General features: G+C 42.2%; 1 protein-coding gene across 1 annotated transcript in view; it reads right to left on the bottom strand.

The window, feature by feature from the left end:
• Positions 1–12,441, bottom strand: part of Ppp4r1 (protein phosphatase 4 regulatory subunit 1) — a 58,474-nt gene that overhangs the window by 43,784 nt on the left and 2,249 nt on the right. The window contains exon 2 of the mRNA XM_012517818.2: positions 9,569–9,603. Coding sequence (XP_012373272.2) covers positions 9,569–9,603 — 35 coding nt within the window. The remainder of the gene's footprint in view (positions 1–9,568; positions 9,604–12,441) is intronic.

The following is a 12,441-nucleotide window of genomic DNA, read 5'->3' as shown; positions in this document are numbered from 1 at the left end:
AATTCCAGAAATAAGAGAACAGAACTGATGGAAAAATGATGAGGTTGGAAATGGAATTCAAAGCTCAGATAGATGTCTAAAACTTAAATAATTCTTAAACAATAAAGGGCCTTTCCCCAAACCTAGGAATTTCTAAAACATTTTTTATTTCCTGACACTTCTGATCCTAGCTCCTCAAATGATTTCTGTCCCCACCTCATGACTACTAGCTGTTGTCTTCATTTAATGTCTACTGCTCTACAGTAAGATAGGGTGGTATGGAGCAGGAATCTTCTTTATCTCCAGGAATATTTCCCGGCAAAAAGTAAGCATGTGAATGTTTTGAAACAAGTAAAATTGTTCATCACACACAAAAACAATTTATTTGTGCATAAACTCCTCCCAGGAGCTGCTATACAAATAAGAAAGAGCCATCATTTTCCAATCAAATTCTCAATGCAATTGCCTTGATGGAGTTTAAAAATTCCCATTTTAACAAGAAATGAATGTGTAGCACGGGCCCATGTTGCAGAACTATTCTGAACAGATAATATTAACCAAGCAACTTTTACTCCCAAGTAAATACTGTCAGAAAGAGCTACTTTTAACTACCTCTGCTTGCTAAAATAAAAATAACTTATGCATCAAAAAACTAAACATGCTTACTCTTCTACTTCTGATAACAATGGAGTATCATATCTTATTGGTTAAAAAAGAAAAGAAAGATAAATACAACTAGAGGACTGACGTGCAGTGCCAGCCCCGCCCCCGCGGAGCACTGAGATGGTGATGGAGACTGGGTGTGGTGGCACATGCCTGTAATCCCAGCGCTTGGGAGGCTCAAAACAGGAGCATCACTATGAGTCTGATCTGTGTAGCGAGACCCTGTAGGCACTGTACTAAAATACCAAAAAAAAAAAAAAGAATGAGAGCAAAGTGTCTAGGCCACACATCAGCACACTGCCCAGCAGACGCAGGGAGATCTGGCAAGGCCGATGCAATGAATCTGCAGGGCAGAGAACAGAGCAGAGTGTCTCAGAGCTGCAGACATCATCACCTCAGCCAGGAAGCCGGAAGACACTCTGCAGACACGCATCATCAACATCGAGAGCACACTAGAGAAAAATAAAACCCTACATATCAAAAGGAAAACTACACTAGCAGGACATCAGGATCTACACAAAGGAGTGAAGAGCATCAGAAATGATAAATAGGTAAGTAAATAAATAATTTTGCTTATTGTTGAAATGGCTTTAAAGACAATTGTTTAAAGCATAAATATGTACTGTAAAATAGGTAAAAGCATACTGTGATATTTATAACGTGTAAAAGTAAAATATATGACTGACTATAAGCACAAGGCAACAAAAGGGTAAGGTACATGTTGTAAATTTCTTACACTGTGTGAAGAGAGCCACCATCCATGAAGGTAGACTGCAGCAAGTTAAAGATGCACACCAATTATAAACTCTAAAGATTAAGCACAGCAATAAAGGCCATAAATACTCAGTCCAAAAGGGGGAAAGAAGGATAAAGGGAAGGAGGAAGAAAGAGTAGATTGGAAATAACAATATGAGAGACAAACTCAACCATCATTAAATACAAATGGTGTAAAAATCCCAATTAAAAGACCAAGACTGTCAGATTGGATCAAAAATAACATCTAACTATGTATGTAATTACTACATGATACAGAAAAATTTTACACACCTTATGATTACAACTCATGGCAAAGTACTTGTTCATCATAAATCAGCCATAAAGGCCACTGAAGACACACTCACTTGGGCCATCTCCTTGCAATACCCACAAAGGCACCCAGATGCAGGCTGTGGAACCCCTCTGTGTTAACTCTAAGATGCACATGGATGACACTGGTTCTGGGTCACAGGGGCAGTGAGGAAGACTCCTGCAGTGGAGGCTGTCAACACCGCTGCGCTTAAGACAAGCGGTGTAGGTGGCGGGATCCCACCCTCACTCAGGTTGCCAGGGCTCAGTCAGGAGACAAGGAGCTTTTTTTGTCTAAGAAATACCACCAATTCCAATGTGGTCTGTTCACTAACCTCAGATTTCTTTAAAAAAGCAAAGATCACGTATCTCCTCCCAGGAAAAGGCCACTCTTTCCTCACACAGCCCTTGAGAAAACCTACTTCTTCTAGTTCCCTACACACCTTTTACAGGGCCCTACCACACAGTTATCACTGAGCCTGACCCTTGCAAGAACAGACCCTGCTGGTTCTACCTGATCACTACCACAGCTATGCCCTTTCCTGCCCAAATATGTCCTGACATACTATAAATTCTAGCTAATGTCAGGTTCACTCAATACAAATTTTGAATCTGTTACTCTTAAATCTTACAGTTCTCTCAGAAGATAGTCCAAATCTCTATCAGAGGTACCCAAAAACTGCTGGGTGTGGTAGCACACTCCTGTAATCCCAGCACTCAGGAGGCTGGGGCAGGAAGACTGCAGTGAGTTGGAGGCCAGCCCAGACATGCAGTGAATTTAAGGCCAGACCACATAGCCAGACCCTGTCTAAAAAAAAAGTACATATAATCACCAACAAATCAACCTTGATTCCCTATCACACATGCACTTAATGTACCTGACAGTGTCAAGGATGGGGGACAGTACCAGCAACCAGGAGGACAGTGGCAGGAGAGAACAGTCTGAAGACAGTGCCGACACCACCACAAGTGACCAGCCCTCTGCTCAAAAGCAAGAGGAAGTGATGGGGCTAAGTGTGTTCCTCAGTGGTCTGAGCCCCCACAAGCTTTCTATGAAACAGTCATGGCCCAATGACATATTTCTCCAAGAACATGGGTCTTAAAAACCAGCTACCTCATCAGGACTCAACCAAAGAATCAACACTCCAACGGTGAAGGGAGAAACAAGTGTGACTTGTGAATCACACGTGTTATACGTAGGAGAACAAGAGGAAACACATGGATTTTTCCTTTGTACATTAACTCTAGAACTCTAGAATCCAATTATTAGTTTCTGAAATGATACTCTTCATCAAAGCTACCGGAGTCATTCCTTTAGCAGCTTTCATCTCCTCCTCAATACCTATTCTCTAACCTGTCCTATTTATCTTTTACTCTTGGCTCTCTTCTCAAATATAAGGAATAATTTACCAGTATCAGGAGGCTCTTCTCTGACCTATTGTCTCACTTCTTTGCAATGTTTCACAATGCTCACACCCTCTTCTTAAAATTCTTAGGTTTTTGGAAATGCAGTCGTTAGTCTTTTCCTACCTTTCTGGTCTAATCTTGCTTATTTCTTTTTTATCCTAGTTATGTAGGTCCGTATACAGACACCTTCCACAAACCTCTGTCTTCGCATATCTAGTTTATGCACACACATACACACAACTCTGGTCTGAATGTGTGGGCAGGTGGGGTGTACAGAAAGGTGTTTGGGTAGGGGGTGCTGCTCTCAGCAGTGGATCAAGGCTGGCACAGTACAATGGCATCTGGAAGTGGGTTCCTCATAAAAGGGTGTGTTCAGCTGGTCCCCTACCCTTCTTTATCCTCCTACCAGGGAAGATGAGTAGGAATGCCCTTTCCTGATGTGGCCCTTGTTCTGGGTCTCCCCTGCCTCCAGAACCATGAGCCAGTAAATTTGTTCCCTGTAAGTTACCCAGTCTGTATTCTCTTATAGCAGCACAAAATGGACTAACGACACAAGCATAGCAGACACCTTGCAGATGACTGCTTGCTCCCCTGCCTGTTGCCCGATCCCTATGCGTTCATGTTTCGCTAAGTTGCCACCTCAGTGTTGCATGTTATAAAAATTAAACTGTCCACTTGCCTTACAAGACTAGCTCATCCTCATGCTTCTCCAATTATCATCACTCTCGTCACTCACCTTTAGTTTACCAAGTATGAGACTGGCAGTGTGTGTGTGGGGAACTGAACTCAGGATGGCACACTGGCCAGGCCAGCACTGTGCTAAGCTATACCCTTGGCTGCCGCTGGTTTTACATCTTCTCTCTCTGTTCCCCAGTCTGGCGTGCTGCTCAGAAAGTGTTCTGTATCAGTCCTTCACTTCTGGACATGCTCACTCAGGACTGGTGGTGGATGTCTACCTGGAGGAAACTGGAGTGCCACCACCCAGAGCACCTGAGGGCTTCCTCGGCTGACTCTTCAGCCCTCACTTCTGGAGTCTGGAGTCTTCGGCCTTCCCCAGCAACAGTCCCCTATCCACCACCTGATGAAGCAGTACACTGTGTCTCTCAGCTGCTGGGTACACTGACACTCCAAGCTAAAAAGGAGTCATTTGAATTACTGATAAAAAGAGACAACTGTCCAAAGTCTGTAATAAATACTTTTACACTTTTACATACCAGGTAGTTTACAATCTTTTGTTTTCAAAAAGAAATGCACACTGAAAGCACTCTCTCTCTCCATCTACACATATCGCCCCCCCACTTGGACCGGGACTCATAGAACTCAGGACCTTGCCAGGCAGGCACTGCACTACTGAACTATATCCCCAGTCCCTACAAAAATATTTAAAAAAATTTTTACACCTGGGTTTAAAAGTTCAAAATAACATTTTCTATTCCCATGTCCACCAGATCTTAGAATTCATAATTCTTAAGATGTAAAATAAAATTCATGCCGTATGTCTCATTCTAAACCATAAATTGTATATATCCACGACTAAACTTTAAAAACCTCATTCGTTAGCTGACTTTTCCATAAATTTTATTGCTGAGTATAATTTGTAATACATCTGAATCATCAATTGAGTATTAATAATGATGGAAATATAGTAAATGACGTTTTTTAAGTTTTTAAGGAAGTTTCACTTGTGTTTGTTTCTTTTGGATTTTGAGCCAGGGCCTGACACTGGACCTGCCATCCTCCTTTCTCGGCCAGGCTACAGGTGTGCGCTGCACCACCAGGTCCAGCCAGCCACAGAGACACAAACTTTACATTTCTTCTCATGTACAGGTACAAATAAAGAGGGCAATCAAAACGCATAAAAATGCATTAGAATACAATTTTGTGTGGGCGGTGGAGAGACCAAGAAGAAAAATAAAACATTCCCAATTTAATGAGATAATTCATGGGTTTTAAGCCACGGATGGAAATATGGATGATGGCTTTGGTACCTATATTTCATCTTAAAGTGACACAATTTTTGTTCTCAAAATATTGATATATATAATATACCAGAAATTATGTTATCCAAAATATGTCAGAGAAAATTCTGGGTACCAACTTCAAAATATGTGTGATGGGATTTTCCCAATTACTGTGCAAGTATGCAGTAGGAAGGCCTGAGGAGCCTCGTCCTGCATCCCTTCTCCAAGTATGCACTAAGAAGGCCTGAGGAGCCCCGTCCTGCATCCCTCCTCCAAGTATGCCCTAAGAAGGCCTGAGGAGCCCCATCCTGCATCTCCATCTGCCTCCTCCAAGTCTTTCCTCATTCTAACCCTGCAGGCCCATCAGCAGTATTTCACATCTCTAAAGCCTGTCCTCCACACCCACACCTGGGGAAACCCAGCAGCCTTCAAGAAGGTCCAGCTTTTTTAGGCAGGAATTCCAGTGCTGCCACAACTCGCCATGGCTGGTCCCCTCACTGGTACTCAGCCCATGCTGGCACTGACTTTGTGCAACACACCCTACAGCTTTCCAGTCTCATTTAATACTGTTTATCCCATTTTTGTCCTCTCTAACCTCATTTATTGCCTATTACAAATACCACCCAGAAAGTACTTCGTATTTTTTCTAATTAAGACTTCTTTTTTGCTTTCCCTGCAGTCCCGGGAGCCCCTGCTTCACTCTACCAGCAATTGCAGAGTTTGGGTTTTTTTTCCCTCTTCTCTTTTTTTTTCATTTTCAGCTGTCTCTCCTCTATCCCTCTGCCCTACTCCCCAATACACATAAATTCCCTAAAAAGCCCAAGTTCAGTGCTCCTCATAAAGGAGAGACACTCCTACCTGTGAATGGAAGAGCCCAGAGGTACCCGAAGACTCAAGGGTCCCCTCCCTTTTATGCCTCCCTAGAATGCTCACCAGTCCTTAGGATATTAATGCTCTGGAGGAGTACACCAAAGAGAACTGATTCATCTGTATAATCTTAACTTGCACCAAGCTGATCACAATACCCTTTTACACCCCACATAACCTCTAAAAATCTCCCGAGTTGGAAAAGGGCTGATAGTCTGTCCTCATCTTCAAGTTTTCCCTTGAGTTTACTGCCAAACTATAACCTGCTAAATGTTCTTTTCTAGTTTCTGTCTCTAGGTAACAAGTTTAATTCAAAAAGAAATTATTTTGTCCTATGTCTCCAAATAAGATTAATTGAAGGCTTTATTTAGCTTGGCTGAAAGAAAAAAAAATGACTTATCTTGACAAGCTGGACATGGTGGTACACGCTTGTAGTCCCAGCACTCTGGAGGCTGAATGAAGCAGGAGGATCACCATGGGTTTGAGGCCAGCCTGCTCTACATAGTGAGATCCTGACTCAAAATACATATCAAGATTTATCTTGACAAATATAAACTGAAGGTCTACTGGGTGGGGACACTGCTTTGGATAAGAACAAAAACGTGACAGGTCCTTTGTAAATTAGGACTTATTAGAAGATATCTGTGGTTATGCATTTATAGTCTGTGGCTGCTTTCACTCTATTGTGGCAGATCTAAGTCACAGAAACCATGTGGTCCATAAAAAATATTTATTATCTGGCTTGTTACAGAACTTTCTAACTCCTGGTGTACCGATGTAGCAGGAACACAAGTCACTGGCTGGAAAAAGACCATTTATAGTAAAAGACAAACTGGAAGACCACACAATTTAGTCCTTATAACCTCATGCCAAAGGTGAGTCAGGTTTCAATGTGTACTTTGCAATAATATAAATGATGTTTATCAGAAAGCCTTCTTTCAAACGTAAATACTAACACTGACTAAATCCTTGAAACTGATTTTTATGGATAAATATAAAACTATCCTACACTATATTCAAAATCAAATGAATTTAAGGCAAGAATAATCTAGAATATGGCTGACCCTCCACATCCATGGATCTATAATCCAGAGTAAACCAAGTTTAGACCCAAGTATTAAAAAATAAATGAAACAAACTTTCTTCTGTAATGAATACATAATTCTCTTTAACTTATTATTTCTTAAACAATGCAACTACTTACATAGCATTTATACCGTATTAGGTATTATAAGTAATCTAGAGATGAGTCAAAGTATATAGGAGAATTGTTTGTTATATGCAAATATACTATACAACCACTGTCACTTGCGCATCCCCAGATTTCAGTCTGCGGTGGACCCTTGGCAACTGAGGGATGATCACATACAAGTGAGCAGCAATGCAGGGTTGGGGCTAGGGAAGTAGCTCAGCGGCTTAAGCGCCTGCCTGGCAAGCACAGGTCCCAAGTTCAATCTCTGATACTGCAAAGAAAAGAAGAAAAAGAAAGGGCAGTGGTATGCCAAGTCACTACGAACACACTCTATGCATTGTCCCATAAAGAAGGGACCTATCAAAGCACTTGCAGGGTATGGACCTCCTATATATCATAAACGTACTGTGTTCTCCAGTGAGAAGACATGTTCCTTACACTCTTATTATTCCAATTACTTTGGTCACTAGTCCTGTTGCCTATAGGTAGCCCAATGGACCTGAACTAATCCAGGTCAAATTACCATCAATCCTCAATGAGTTATTAAATTATCTGTGCTAGTCTAGCTTTGAGTATCAGCTCAGATCTTTGTAACAGTTTAGAGTGGTCACTTTAGCATAGGACCTTTCAGAGTATCTCTTTTTTCTCCGCCAAGTTTACATAATAGAAGAGAGGAGCAGTTAAACTGACAAGAGTGATGGGTACGTTGTCATTCAGCTGCTTTTGTGCATGTCTGAAATCCCACTAAATTAACAGTATTACATAAATCAATGTAATTCATCCTACGGAAACAAAAACAAAAACAAAAACAAAAACCACCACGTAATCTCAACAAACAGAGAAAGTATCTGACAAAATCCAACAGCATTTCCTAATCCTAAAAGCTCTCACAAACTCAGGAACTTAACCTGTTAAAGAACATCTATGAAAAATAATAAAAATCAGAACATAAAACTTTAGTTCTTTTGAGTGACAGCAAAAGGTCACACACTAGAAAATTATCTCCAAACCACCCATCTGAGAAAGGACCTATATCTGGAATTACAAAGAATTCTCAAAACTTATTGAGAAGAAAATCCAACAAAAAGATGGGCAACAGATGTGAACAGGCTCTTCCCCAAAGAAGACAGTAAATGAACACCCAGAGGAATGAACATACTGCATTAATGAAATGCAAATGTAAACCACAAAAAACACGTCATCTCATGCCTTAGGCACAAAGTGGGTGACTCACCTATGGGATTTGGGCCCTGGATATTAAAACTTGATCCCGGTCAGCAGGGCAAGACCTGCCTTAGTTCTCGCACCTCTCTTTGAATTGGCAGGTCACCTTAACCTCCTCCTCTATAGGTCTCTGACTCAACCCTGCAACATCTTAGATTTGAAAAGCCCCCATTAGCACTCAGGGAATGGATTTCAAAAGACTGAAGAAAAAGGATTAGAAATAGCAAAACAGAAACCAACTGTTGCACTTTACCTAGCAAGGTCTGCTGATCTTTCATAGACAAGAACACAACTATGCCTGTAGTTTTGGTGTTCTTTTGTTTCATTTGCTACATTTTCTGCAGCTATAAGCCCATGCATAGCTACAAAGGGATTTCCTTTTTTTTTTTTCTTCAAATGTTTCAGTTATTTAATTAGGTTCTTAGAAATTTAGAACACTAATTTATGTGGATAAATTTAATTTGTCAGAGCAAAAACGGATCCCAGGTAGCCCCAGAGCTGAGGAATAGCTTTGGTTTTTGGTAAAGCCTGTGAGTCCACCGTTTTCTGATCCCCCTTGCTCTGCTCTGAAATCTGGTATCTCCCTTTTTTGGTGTTCAACATCTAGCCCTCCTGGTGTCTGGGTTTCCTTCTGCAGCTGCTGCTTCTTGAAGTAGGCATCAGTGAGGTGTGTTTGGGGATTTTCACTTCGCTGACATCAATTATTGTAGAGGTGGCAATGACAAATTTCTGGTGTTTTCTTCATAGAGGAACACGATTAAGGCTAAGAGGCCCCATCACAAGTAGCAAGCCGCTGGCTAACTGCTTCAGGAAGACCACTCTCTTGCCTCTGTGATGCCCGGTGAGGGTGATAAAGATGGTGTCGGGAGTGATGCTAGCTCGAGGGGTCCTCACATGCTGACTGGAGGGCTTCCTGCCGTGGCTCAAGAGCTTTCGGGGCACATCTTCAGTAGGGCAGTATCTAGGCATTTCTCGAAACTTAACCACCCGGATACCTCCATTCTTGTCCCCACTGACTAGTTTTGTGATCATAGCAAAAAATTTCTCCTTTGTCTTCTCAACCTTTGATTTAGCAGCTGTGTACTTTCTCCTGTACAAAGCCTTTCTGGAACACATAGCAGATCTGGAGTATCTACCAATTCCTCTAACCAGGTCAGGATTTCGGCTGCAGTGTGGCTGCCCCTTCTTGGACCTTTTGCCTTCATCTTACCCTTTTTACCTGTACCACTGGCAGAGCCTTCTTGGCTTCAGGTTTCTTCTCGCTAGTGTCTGGCTTCTCAGTTTTTTCACCCGCCATCTTCCAAGATAGGAAAGAGAGCTAAGTTTCCACCCTTTTTTCTTTTTTAAGCTTCTATGTAAGAAACTGTCTGCATTGTGATTGAGTCTATCCACAGACAGATACCACTAAATCTATTTATAAAGTAATCTTCTCTAGGAAGTCAGCTGCTCCTAAGTCAAGATTTCTCCTGTCCAGTCTTGTTGTTACCATCCCATCTCATGACTCACTCTCTCAATCCCTGCTGAGTAACACTAAACACCACCACCTCCAAGGGCACCTTCCGAGGATTCCCAACAAGTCACTGACTGTTAATGGACAGGGCCCCAGCCCTCTGTCCCCCCCCCCCCACCCGTCAGCCACTTCCTCCTGGGCCACTGTCCAGGAGGCTGGCCTTTGCCCCCCACCCCCCCCAGGGACCAGGGCTGGTTTTCCAAAGCTGTGGGAGGGGTGCAGCCAGGGCAGGTTCTAGAGCCTGCATTTCCACAAACTGCTTCAATACTGCACTCAAGTCTGAAAACAAACTTTTTACATTACAAAACTTCAATAATGAAAAAACCTGTGGCATGGCACATGCCATCATACAGTTTCACAAATTCTTCACTATCATGCTTAGTGAACAGACTAAATAAGCTACAGTACTATTCCCAAGCTCTGCCCTCCCCTTGGTAAAAATTAAACCACATGCAGCATCTTAGATACATTTTCAAGGATATTTTAAACATAGCTTCAACAAATTGTCTATTGAGCAACTTAGAAAGAGACAATATTTGCAATCAGAAGGCCTATGTTAAAGGGCTGGAAGACAGCTCAGTGGTCTAGGCACCTGCCTGGCAAGCACAAGGACCTAGGTTCAATCCCTGGTACCACATGCCATGCTGACCCTGGAACCCGGGGTGCTGTGCTGGCCACCAAAACCAGGCGTGGTGGCACACACCAGTAATTCTGCTGCTGCAGAAGCTGAGACAGGAGGATCACTACAAGTTCAAACTGCATAGTGAGACCCTGTACCAAATTAAATAAATAAGAAGGCCTATGTTAAAATTCTGTCTGAACTTAAGAGTTGTGTTCCTTGAGAAAACAACTTAGTACCCTTGGGCATCACGTGAGTTATCTGTGTCAGAACGCCACTGTCTACATATCACAGGACCATCAGGAAGACTGATCTGCGTATGAGATTCACTTTAAACTACTGCACGTTGTAAAACCATAATTTAAAAGTTACAAAAAAAATAAATAAAAGTTACAATCTTCAGTATGTTACTATGATACAAGCTTAAATTTTAGTCAAACTCCTTCAATGAAATTTCTACATATCAGCTCATGGCATCTTAACTGTATTTTAATTCCTATCTCATTCATCTTAGAAATTCAGCAACTTCAATGAAAATCAAAGTCAGATCTTTACAATACTTACAACAAAAATATCTCTCTAAAGTTATACTCTACTTTTAGTCTATAGTTTCATATTGCCTCCCATTACTCAAGGAACAAAATAATAAATTCAAAGGGCTTTTTTCTTTTATGTATTTAGTACAGGGTCTACAGGGTCTCACTATGCAGATTGGATTGTAGTGATCCTCCTGTTTTCAGCTTCCCAAGTGTTGGGATTACAGGCACGCACCAACACATCCAGTCTCAATGGCCATCTCAGTGGGCCCTTGGGACAGGACATGGGCTGATCCCTGGCCCCTAAGCTCTGCCTAAGCAGGAACTTTAATCTGTGGAGCTATCTGACTAGCCCTCAAATGACTTTTTTTCTGCTGAGACATCTATTCAAAGAAAACCCTTGGTTTTCTTTCACTTTCAAATCTACAATAAATTTCATAACACACTACTGAAAATATTACATTTAAGCTTTAAAGTATTGATTAGTCTTCTAAACTTAATTTGCATAGTACATAATCATTTTTCTTATCTTTATAACCTTCTAATATACAACACATCCATTTTTTTTGTATTTTAGGAAAGGGTCTACAGGGTGTTCAGGGTCTCACTATTAGATTAGACTCGTAGTGATCCACCTGTTTACAGCCTCCCAAGAGCTGGGATTACAGGTGCACGCCACCATGCCCAGTCTCAACTGCCATCTCAACAAGCCCTGGGGACGGGCCCCGCACCCCAGCCCCTGCTTGCAGGCGTTTTAATCTGCTGAGCTATTTGGCTGGCCCTCAATACATCATTTTTTACATATGGTTAATTGATGGGTTTTTCCCCCCCCTAAAGATTATTAACCAAGTCAGTCTCTGAAAAACCCTTTCTGAAACTCTACCAACCCTGTGCAGACACTCTGGGGCTTAAAACAAATCAAAAGACCCGAGAGTCTTCCTGAGGTCTTCCTAAGGTCAGGCACTGTCCCTGTTCCCAGACCTGGGTCCCACCTGCATCTTCTCCAGCTACAGGTTGCATTCTTGTCACCAGTCAAGAAAGGCAACAGCCTCTTTCGGGTCCTCCTTTCCAAGATGATGAAAAAAAGAAGGAACAATGGTCGTGCCCAAAAGGGCCACGGTCATGTGCAGCCTATTCACTGCACGAACTGTGCCTGGTGCGTACCCAAGGATAAGGCTATTAAGAAGTTTGTCATTCGGAATATAGTGGAGGCCGCTGCCATCAGGGACATTTCTGAAGCGAGTGTCTTCGACGGTTATGTGTTTCCCAAGCTGTATGTGAAGCTGCATTATTGTGTGAGTTGTGCCATTCACAGCAAAGTGGTCAGAAATAGATCTCGTGAAGCCCGTAAGGACCGAACTTCTCCACCCCGATTTAGACCTGCTGGTGCTGCCCCTCGACCTCCACCAAAGCCCATG

Source organism: Octodon degus, unplaced genomic scaffold (genome assembly GCF_000260255.1).
Source record: "Octodon degus isolate 3935 unplaced genomic scaffold, OctDeg1.0 scaffold00216, whole genome shotgun sequence".
Lineage (NCBI taxonomy): Eukaryota > Metazoa > Chordata > Mammalia > Rodentia > Octodontidae > Octodon > Octodon degus.
The sequence above is the reverse complement of the archived record's forward strand: the minus strand, read 5'-3'. Positions and strand labels throughout refer to the sequence as shown.